Raw genomic sequence first — 12,115 nt, 5'->3', positions numbered from 1 at the left:
AAATAGAAACAGTAAAGAAATAAAAAATGGAGACAACCTTGTATATAGCAAATTTAAGAAAGAGATCAGGCTCCCATTTGAAACATGCTAGAAATTCAGATACAATAACAAGACCAAACATAAGGATAGTAGAAACAGAAGAGAGCTAAGATTTACAACGTATAGGGCTAGCAAATATCTTCAACAAAATATCTAAAGAAAGAGTTGCCCATAAAAAACTATAAGAATTCAGAATTCCAAATAGATTGGACCAGAAAAGAAACTCCATCTGTCATATCATAGTCAAAATACCAAGTGCACAAAACAAAGAAAAAAATATTCAAAGCAGTAAGGGAAAAAGATCAAGTAATATATAAAGACAGAACTACCAGAATCACACCAGACTTCTCAACAGAGACTGTGAAAACTAGAAGATCCTGGCTAGATGTCATACAGATCCTAAGAGACCAAAAATGTCAGCCCAGGCTACTATAGCCAGCAAAACTTTCAATTTCCATAGATAGAGAAATCAAGGTATTCCATGAAAAAAAAACAAATTTATGCAATATTTTTCAACAAAACCAGTCCTAAAAACGTCAATAGATGGAAAACTGTAATATAAGGAGGGGAAACTAAACACTAGAAAAAGAAAGAAAAAAGGTTGCTTTAACTAACCCATTAGCAGATAGCCAAACAACATAATTCCAACTCTAACAGCAAAAATAAAAGGAAGTAGCAATAACTATTTCTTAATATCTCTTAACATCAGTGAACTCAACACTCCAATAAAAAGGCAAACTAACTGACTTGATATATAAACAAGACCCAGCATTTTACTGCACACAGGAAATGTACTGTACTTCAGCTACAAAGACCTGAAATACCTCATAGTAAAAGGCTAAAAAGAAAATTTCAAGCAGATGACCCCAAGAAAGAAGCTGGAATAGCCATTCTAATATCTAATAAAATCTACTTTTAACCAACAGTTATCAAAAAAGATAAGGATAGACACTTCATACTTATCAAAGAAAAAATCTACCAAGATGAACAATCAATTTTGAAAATCTATGCTCCAAATGCAAGGGTACCGACCTTCATTAAAAATAAAATACTTTACTAAAACTCAGAGTACACATTTTCCCTCAACCAATAATAATGGGATACTTCAAAAGCCCATTCTTATCAATGGACAGATGATGAAAACAGAAAATTAACAGAGGCACCGTGAAACAAAAAGAAGTTATGAACAAAATGGATTTACGAATATCTATAAACATATCATTATAAAAGAAAACATATATTCTTTCTAGCACCTATGGTACCTTCACCAAAGTATATCATGTAGCCAGTCAAAATCAGGCCTCAACAGGTTCAATAAGATTGAAATAATTCCATGAATCCTATCACGTTACCACAGACCAAAACTAGGATTTAATAAAAACAACAACAAGGAGAAAAACAGAAAGCCTACAAAATATGCAATCTCAACAATATTCTACCTAATGATAACTTGGTAAAGGAAGAAAAAATGAAAAAAATCGAACGATTTTTTAAAATTAACGAAAATGGAAGTACAACATACCCAAACTGATGGGATACAAAGAAAGCAGTGCTAAGAGGAAAATTCAAAGCTCTGAGTGCCTCCAAAATGGAACTGGAGAGAGCATACACTAGTAGCTTGATAGAACACCTTAAAACACTAGAACAAAAGGAAGCAAAAACACCCAAGAGAAGTAGATGGCAGAAAATAATCAAACTCAGTAATCAAATCAACAAAATAGAAACAAAAACAACTGTACAAAGATTTCAACACAACAGATACTTTTTATTTGAGTAGGTCAACATGATAGATAAACCATTAACCAGACTAACCAAAGGCACAGAGACAGTATCTAAATTACCAAAATCAGAAATGTAAATCACTCAGAACCTGCCTCACCTGGGGATACACCATATATTCAGTTACCAAATCCAAGCATTATAGCTGGTCCTAAAAAGTACTTACTGGCAGGAACCAGACAGAGATGCACCCTCAGTGACTATGCTAGTGTCATATACATACAGCTGAACATGTTTGCAGCTAACCATCAGTCTGAAATCAGGGATCCCAATGAGGTTGCTAAAGAAAGGACCTAAGGAGCTGAAAGGGGTTGCAACCTCATGAGAAGATAATAACCTTATCAACCAAGCAAACCCTCAAAAACTCCCATGGAGTAAACCACCAACCTTTGTACACACTTTGAGAGACCTATTGATCAAGTTGCATATGTAACTGAAGATATCAGTGGCTGGCATCAATGTGAGAAGAGGCTTTTGTTCCAGAAAGGGCATGTTGTCCCAATGCAGGGGAATAGCAAGGCAATTGGGGTGGAAAGGATGACCAGAAGGGAATACACCTTTGTGAATGAAACTGGAGGGGAGGGGGCATGGGAGCAGGGTGTTATAAAGTGATGATATCTCAAATGTAAATACAAAGTATCAATTTAAAAAGAAAGAAATAATGTCCCTTTCAATATAAAATAGGTAAGGATAACATTAATAAACATGTGATCAGAACTTAAAAAATGTAAAAGGAGATATAGCAACAGAAACTGAGGAAATCCAATATATTTTCAGATCCTATTACAAAATCCTATATTATACTCAACAAAACTGAAAAATCTGGATGAAATGGACAATTTCTAGTTAGAAACCTTAACCAAAGTTAAGTCAGAATCAGATAAACCATCTAAACAATCCCATAACCCATTAAAGAAATAAAAGTAATTGAAAGTCTCCCAACGAAAAGTGCCTAGGATTGGATGGGTTAGTATAGAATTCTATATGACAATCAAAGAAGACCTAATATCAATATTTTTCATGATTCCACAAAATAGAAATAGAAGGAACACTACCTAGTTTATTCTACAAAGCCGCAATGATGCTCATAACTAAACATCACAAAGACATAAAAAAGAAAAATAAATTCAGACAAATTTTCCTAATTAATGTTGATGCAGAAATATTCAATAAAAATCTCAGAAAACAAATACAAGAACATAACAAAAAGAACATCCAAGGTCATCAAGTAGGCTTCATTCAAGGGATGCAGGGCCAGATCAATATATGGATATCCATCAATATAATCAATGTAAACAAACTTAATGAGAAAAAAAATGATCATTTCATTAAATTCTGTAAAAACCTTTGACAAAATTCAATACCCCTTTATGTTAAAAGACTTGAAAATATTAGGAATATCCAGACCCATACCTAAGTATAGTAAGAGCAATATACAGAAAAGCAGTAGCCAGTAGGCAACGTCAAAGTAAACAAAGAGAAACTTAAAGCAATCCCACTAAAATCAGGAACAAAACAAAGCTGCCGTCTCTCCCACTCTCCCTCCCTCCTTCTTTCCCTCCCTCCCTCCCTCCCTCCTTCCCTCTCTCTCTCTCTGTCTCTCTCTCTCTCTCTCTGTGTGTCTATTAAATATAGTGCTTGAAGATCTAAGAAGAAAAATTACACAACAAATTATGTCAAAGAAATTCAAAATAGAAATTAAAATGTCAAGTTATTAATATTTGCATATGATATGATAGTATATTTAAATGATTCCAAAATTCCACCAGAGAACATTTACAGGTGATAAACAATTTCAGCAAAGTGGCTATATACAAAATTAGCTCAAAAAAATCAGTAGCTTTTCTCTACTCAAAGGATAAATAGCCTGAGGAAGAAATTAGGGAAATGACACCTTTCACAATAGTAACAAATGATATGAAATATCTTGTAGTGACTCTTAACAAACAAGTAAAAGATCTGTAGGATGTGAACTTGAAGAATGAAATTGAAGAAGACCTAATAAGATGGTAATATTTACCATGTTCAGGTATTTGCAGAACTAATATATGAAAAATGGCCATCCTGAGAATAGCAATCTACAGATTCAATGCAATTCCCATCAAAATTCCAACTCATTTTTTTCCAGAGTTAGAAAGAGGACTTTGTAAGTTCATTTGGAATAACAAAAATCTCAGGATAGAGAAAACTCTTCACAATGATAAAAGAACTACTGAGATAATCACCATCCCTGACCTCAAGCTGTATTAAAGAACCATAGCGAGAGTAATTGCATGGTATTGGTATAGAAATAAAGAAATTGATCAATTAAATAAAATTGAAGACTCAAAAATGATCCCACACACCTATAGTAACTTGATCTTTGACAAAAAAAAAAAAATAAAAAATAAAAACACTAAAAGTATCCAGTGGAAAAGGACAGCATTTTCAACCGATGGTGTTGTTTCAACTGGTAGTCAGCATATAGAACACAAATCAATCAATTCTTATTTCCTTGTCCAAAGCTCGGGTCCAAATGAATCAAAGACCTCCATATAAAACCAGATATACTCAAACTGATAAAAGAGGAATTGGGAAAAGTCTCAAAAACATGGGCACAGAATAAATTTTCCTGAACAGAAACTAATGATTTATGTTCTAAGATCAATAATCGACAACAGGAATCCATAAAATTCCAGAGTAAAGGACACTGCCAGTAGGACAAAATGGCAATCAACAGATTGGGAAAAGAACTTTTTAAATTATACATCTGATAGAGGGCTAACATCCAATATATAAAAACAACTCAGGAATTTAGACTCTAGTTAACAAATAACTGTATTAAAAAATGGAGTACAGAGCTAAACAGAAAATTCTTAAATGAGGAATACTGAATGGCTGAAAAGCACCTAAAAATGTTCAGCATCCTTAGTCATCAGGGAAATGCAAATAAAAATGAACCTGTGATTCAACCTCACAACAGTCAGAATGGCTAAGATTAAAAAAAAAAAAAAATCTCAGGTGACAGCAGTTGCTGGCAAGAATGTGGAGAAAGATGAATGTTCCTCCATTGCTGATGGGATTGCAAGCTTGTACAACTACTCTAGAAATCAGTCTGGTTGTGCCTCAGAAAACTGGACCCAGCTATACCACTTCTGGGCATATACGCAAAGATGCTCCATCATGTAATAAGGACACATGCTCCACTATCTTCATAGCAGCCATAATTATAATAGCTAGAACCTGAAAACAAGCAAGCTGTTCCTCAATAGAGGAATGGATAAAGAAAATGTGGTACATTTACACAGTGGAAAACTACCCAGTTATTAAACCATTGACTTCAAGAAATTCTTATGAAAATAGATTGAAGTAGAAAATATCCTCAGTTGGTCACAAAAGAATACACATGGTATGTACTCACTGATAAGTGGATATAAGGGAAATAGATTGGAATGCCCACTATGCATCTCAAGGACCACATGAAGCTCAAGAGGAAGGAAGTCCAAAGGGTGGATACTTCAGTCCTTCTTAGAAGGGGGAAGAGAATAATTAAGGGCAGTAGAGGGTGGGAGAGACTTGGGAGTAAGAGCAAAGGGAAACGTGAGAGGGGCAGAATTCAGTATCAGAGGAGCTGAAGGAGATATACTGTGGGTCACAAACTTGAACAGAGGGTTTTAGCAATGGTGGATGGAGAACCAAGAGTAGGAACCAGATAGTCCAAGATGCCAGGAAATCCAGAGCCTCTAAGGACCTCACAGGGATGACATTAGATGAAATATTCTACAAGAGTCAAGAAAAACCTGTGGAGACAATATCCAAAAGTTTGGCATGCCCACCCCCCCCCAGTTGAGGGATGTGACCACCCACACATCTCAAAAATTTTAACCCAGAATTGTTCCTGTCTTAAGGAAATACAGCTACAAAGGATGGAGCACACTGAAGGAATGGTCATCCAGATAATTTCCCACCTGGGTGGGGATCTAATCTACATGCTGACACCAAATCCAGACTCCATTGCTGATGCCAAGAAGTTTTTTGCTGACAGGAGCCTGATACAGCTGTCTCCTGAGAGGCTCTTCCAGATCCTGACCAGTACAAATGAAGATACTTGAAGCCAAACATTGGAGTGATTATAGGTACCCCACGTGAGGAGTTAGAGGAAGGACTGAAGGGGCTAGAAGTGCCTTATGTGCCATCAGTGGGACTGGTGGCCCTTGGTCCTGTGAAGGCTTGATGCCTCATTGAAGAGGAATGCTGGGGTGGTGAGGCAGGATTTGGTGGGTGGTTGGATGTGTGAGCACCCTTATAGAAGCAGGCTAAGGGGGAATTGGATAGGGAGTTTGCAGAGGGGAAAGAGTGAAAGGAGAATAACATTTGAAATGTAAATAAAATACACAATTTAAAAACAACGAAAGAAAAGCACTTAACGAAATTTATTTCATTATTTAAATAAACAAGTGGTTATCAGTAAAGTAAAAATCAATCCTCACATAATATAAAAAAATAGACAGTATAAACCTGATGACCTTAGGGCACAAAATGACAAATAAGAGGTGCATCTTCTAAGGAATTTAAAATGAGTGCATCTGTGTTTGACACTAATTATATTAAGAAACTTACAAATTAGTTTACTATTAAGAGATATTAAGCGTTCATAGTTAGAAAAACTATCAATATGTAATGAATGTGTAAATATTGAATCCTGGGTAGACAGTGGTAAATATTTTAGAACACATTTTATTCCATAACACAAATCTTGTGGTATAGGATGTCATATTATATTTTAAACCATTTAAAATGTTTTTAAAGGACAAATGAAAATCTAAATACTTAAATATAATTTTGTTTTGGACTTGTTGCTCCCAGAATATCCTTGGGGAGTGTCAGATGAGATTTTATCCAAGTCTCTCCAGTGCCTTTAAATTCCCTTCTACTGGACTACAGCTTTTCCAGAAACCTTGAGCACTGTATGACTGGATTTGAATCTTCATTATCACAGAAAAGGAAGGAAATCAAGGGCAAAACATTGAGATGCAGCTCTCTCTTGATTTCGTTTTCAGTATTCACAAAGTAAGTGCTAAAGACACCATTTATTTTAACCACAATTCCACAAGAACACAGAGTATATTGTGTATTTGATTTCAATTTTGCCCCCTGAAATACCTACTTCTTATTTTTTGTTAGATTGTATTATTAGTGTTTATTGTCATGAGTAGAAATTATCTCAAATGTTGATAAAAATTGTCCAACATCAAAGGTGTAAGAATTTTTAGTTTAATTTCTTCATGCTATCCTTTTATTCATTTGCTTAAAAAATCTTGACTGTAATAAAAGTCAGAATAATCTCTCTATATATTCTTGTTTTTCATCAGAATAATAATTCTCATGAATCATGTAATATGGAAATATAACTGTTTGCTAATTGATTTTGATAACATTAAATTCATTCCATTCATATCCTAACAATATTTTAATGGTTTGTAACAACATTTTAGAGAATGTTTTTCCACAGAAAAATCTGTCAGGAATATTTTGGTGAAGTCTTAATTTTAAATTTTGTTATAAGAAATGCTGAAAAAGAATTTGAAAGAAAGTGAAGATATGGCATTAATTATTTAAGGTAGAAAAGTGATGTTGAAATAAAATATTTGAATATAATATAATCAAGTAATTAAGAAACAATAAACAAATGTACACAGTAAATTTCACAAATATGTTAATAATCAAATATATATCTTAGCACAGAGAGAATAATGTTATTTTCTGCAAGTGTTTGGTCTAATTATTCTGCATAAGAGGAATTTTATTTTTAGGCATTTTCTTCAGTACATGTGTCACGTAATTGCCATACTTCTATCTGTGACTTCACATAGTACTTTCCTCTCTGTCTTTATATTAATGTAAGCCTTTTTCTCAGGATTAGGTTTCAAATAGTTTACAACTCTTGTACAAATCCGTTTCTGGAGACACAATAAAATTGCTAACAAAAAATATTCTTGGGGCTTACTTTGTTTTACAAATTCTTCAAAAATGTTCAGAATTCTTTCCTTTTAAAATATGCCAATTAAAACAAATGAGGTTTCACCACTCACACAAAAAAAATAATTTTAGTTATTACAACATATTAAAGATATACGCCTACACTAAACTGTTTGGATATATGTGAGATGAATACCCTGTGGTAGAAAATAATTTATTTATATTTTTTTAATTTTTTCTTTACAACTTTATTTTAAAAAATCAGAGATACATGTACAGATTATTAAAAGCATTTTAGTATAAAACTATATGAATATATTTTCATCAGTACGTGATTTTTAAAGGTTTTCTTATATGCATTGAAATCTTATTATTTACAATGATCATAAAGTATATGTAAAACTTATTTAGTATAACTCTACATGAGAATAATTAAAGCTTGTCATTATATGTGATATGCAGTGATTATAAGAAAATCAAATCTGATTCTATGTAAAGGAGAATCAAAATCATAATGCTAGAATTTCTTTCTTGTAAACACATTTAGAGATTCTTGTTTTCTCCTGAAGAGAATAATTTATGTGAGTCAAATAAATTCCTCAAGAACATGAAAGTCTAAAGCTGAGTATCTTTCTTTTCTCATTTTGTTTTGAATCATCAATGTCAACTTTATATCTAAAAATCATGTATTTTATTCAAATTCTATTAATAATTTAAAAATACAGTGGACGGCTAGGGCACTGAGGCTGTAGTGGGCAGGTGGGTGGTGGGGAAAGCTCTCTCACAGAAGAATGGGGAAAAGGAATGGGATGGAAGTTTGTGGAGGGGAAACCAGGAAGGAAAATGACATTTGAAATGTAAATAAATAAGGTAACCAATAAAAAACAGCAACAAGGGTTTAATTTTCTTCATCCCAAAGAAAGAGCAGAACTGTGGACATTTGTTTAGATGAGGGTAGTGATTAAATGTGTTCTTTGTTTTGTTTTGCTTTGTTTTGTTGGGAAATATTTCTTTGGACATATATATTGGGACAGAACTATATCTACTTATATTTATATCATGTATGACAATTTTCAGATTATAATGTATAGGAGGTTTTTTTCTATAACTGTCTTTACCTCAGTAAAGGAAGAAATAATATATTAAATAGTAAAAAAAGACCTTCAAGTTTTTGAAAAATTTTAGTGAAAGGTTATGATTTCTTCTTTATTGACCTAAATTCCACCTGATATATAATTTATTTTTCTGAAGCCATATTAAAATAATGGGCTTACATTTTTCTTTAAGAAGTGAGAAAAATCTCCCTTGTAAGTAAATCAACATTTAGTTTCATTATAATATCCTTTGATTATCACCTACATAAACATGTGAATCTACATCTTTCAAAATTCATTTATAATTACTACATACTCATAGAAATTAGTTAGGTATAATTTATTACATACTTATTAGAGTTTGGTCATCTTTGAAGCTCAATGTGTTTCAAATTATATGGTTTATATCAGGTGTGACAATTTGCATATTATAATGTGTAAGATGTTCTTTCTTCTACTATATTTACCTTAATAAAGGAAGAAATAATATATTAGATAATAGCATATGTGTCCTTATAGTATATGGTTTTCCTTATTGTAATACCTATTCATTTAATGTTCTAAATTGGTCTACTATGATTTCCACAATAATAAAATATCATACTCTTTGTGCTTTATTACTTTATGTATTTTGACCTATTTCTGTTTCAAACATTGAAAAGGTTTCAATTTTTTTTCCTTTTTAGTGGAGTCCTTATTAACAGGATAGTTATTACCTAATTTATGATTAAATTGTTTTTAAAAGCATTTTAATGTATTCATATACATTTATGCAAAAATGCTTAAAATTTGTTCATTTATCTTTTTTTTTAAAATAAAGTTGCTTAAAAAACATTTTTAGTTGCATGTGCAAAATAGCAGCAATTCAGAATAATATGAAATTATTGTTTAATTTTAATTTCCCTGATTTTAGATTGCTAACTGTACCTTTTCTTATGTGACACTTTCATAAATTTGGGGAAATAATTAAATGAGTGTTTTAACTTGACATAAATGGGTTGAATATGAATCAATCTATAAGATTCTATCCATAAACTCTTTCTGTATGAAATGTACTTTTTCTGATGATTTACCTGCATTGCCATAAAGGAAAAAGTGCATTGATCACCCACCATTCTGATTCTTTGTATAATACTGACATTTTAATTCATGAATAAGTTTCATTAACTCGTTTATTTTGTAAAGCTTCTTTAATTACGTATCTGTGTGAAACATTTTAGACCAGCTATTACAGTTGCACAAAATAAATTTATTTTTACTGACATATTTTAAAATATTTCATCATGCACATGCAAAGAATTTTATAAAGTAAAAACATGTGGTTCAATTTAAAGATGCATGTTGTTTAAATAGGTGACCTGAAGGCAGTCCTCTGGATTATACTGTGTTCCTGCAGGAGGTAACATCCAAGTCAATGCTAGAATATGAGCAATTGATAATAACAACAGGGCCTCCAGATGTGACTAGAAAATTAACTGGAAAGTAAGGTGAAATCAAGAAAGTCATACTCCTTCTGGAACCCAGACAAGAATCCACCATCTTCTCCACATCTTTGCCAGTTGCTTGTCATTTATTTATTATTGATTTTTATAGTAGGTATATCACTTTTGAGATTGCTATAAAGAGTGTAATGTGGCATATTGAGCACACTTGTGTCTCAGTTTTAAACTTATATGCTTAACTTTTAAAGTATCTTCCTTGTTCTTACCAAGTGTAAAGTTTTGAAATTTAGCTATTAAAATTAATTTATTATTTGAACTACATTTGCTATATTAGTGTCACTTTGTGTACCTATACTTATGAATGAATTTACTATACTTTCAAAAATTTCATAAATCTTAAATATTGATCTATTTATAGTAATAAATTTACAATTGAATTTTCTTAAATAGTTAATACATGTACTTATTGGTTAAATATGACTTGGAAAATAAATCGAAGATATCAATGTTTCGAGAACAGCATCCTTTTCCTGTAAATAAACACAAAGAAGCAATGGAATATGGAAACATAACAGAATTTATTTTACTGGGACTTTTCCATGATGAGGATGTGAAAGCAACATGTGCTGTGTTATTCCTGCTCTGCTATCTCGTGATTTTCTGTGGAAACTTGGTTGTTCTTCTAACTATCAAGGGCAGTCAGCTTAGTGAGCAGCCAATGTATTTTTTTCTCAGCTATCTGTCCTTCATGGATGTCTGTTTCACTTCTACAGTTGCCCCAAAATTTATTGTAGGCCTATTGGTACAATGTAACACCATATCCTACAATGCCTGCATAATCCAGATGTTTTATGCCCACTTCTTTGGTGCCACTGAGATATTTATCTTAGTGGTCATGGCCTATGATCGCTATGTAGCAATTTGCAGACCCCTTTATTACATGGTCACCATGAGCAGACAGGTTTGTTACATTCTTGTGATAGGCTCAGTTTTTGGTGCTTTTATACACTCACTTGTGCATGTATTGGTTATTATCAGACTTCCCTTTTGTGGTACCAATGAAATAGACCACTACTTCTGTGACATATTCCCGCTGCTGAAGCTGGCCTGCACTGACACAAGACTCCTAGATATTGTAATCATTACCACCACAGGGGTGATGTCCATTTTGACTTTTGTTGCATTGGTCATTTCTTACATCATAATTTTGTCCATATTGAGGACCAGGTCATCAGAAGGCCGCCAGAAAGCTCTTTCTACTTGCGGCTCACATATCACCGTTGTGTTCATGTTCTTCTTGCCACTCATCTTTACCTATGTCCCAATGGGTGATTCTGTTGGAGATGACAAGATTTTTGCTCTTTTTTATACCATGATTGCCCCATTATTCAACCCTCTCATCTACACATTGAGGAATACAGACATGAAGAATGCCATGAGGAAGGTGTGGTGCCAAGACAAACTGTTTGAAAGAAAGTGAAGCCTCTGTTGGTGAAGCTTTATTTTCAATCTTGTCCTATCTACAGAATGAATGTGAACAATTCCGTAAGATAGCAAGATATTGCAACGCAACAAAAATTTCAAAGCCCCTTCATCAAATAAGACCCAAATCAATGGAGACTATGTATATAGTTGAATCAGATAACTATCCCCCATGTTAGAAGAATGGAAATTTGTTTATCCTTCACCATCACAGATATAGTGGCTATTATTTCAGTTTTATTAGTACAAAGTATAAAAAATATAATTTGACAATTTTACTCTATTTTAAAAAATTGGTATTTTGTTAGAGACAGACATCAT

General features: G+C 32.8%; 1 protein-coding gene across 1 annotated transcript; it reads left to right on the top strand.

Moving 5' to 3' along the window:
- Window positions 1-10,865: 10,865 nt before the first annotated feature.
- Window positions 10,866-11,792, top strand: LOC308429052 (olfactory receptor 4P4-like; the record flags this gene model as incomplete). Its single annotated transcript, XM_080927698.1, has 1 exon — window positions 10,866-11,792. The coding sequence occupies one exon, from the start codon at window positions 10,866-10,868 to the stop codon at window positions 11,790-11,792; it is 927 nt and encodes a 308-aa protein (XP_080783824.1).
- Window positions 11,793-12,115: the final 323 nt, after the last annotated feature.

This window comes from Micromys minutus (assembly GCF_963924665.1).
Source record: "Micromys minutus genome assembly, chromosome: 13".
Classification (NCBI taxonomy): Eukaryota; Metazoa; Chordata; class Mammalia; order Rodentia; family Muridae; genus Micromys; species Micromys minutus.
Note: the sequence above shows the minus strand (reverse complement) of the source record. Positions and strands in the feature narration are given on the sequence as shown.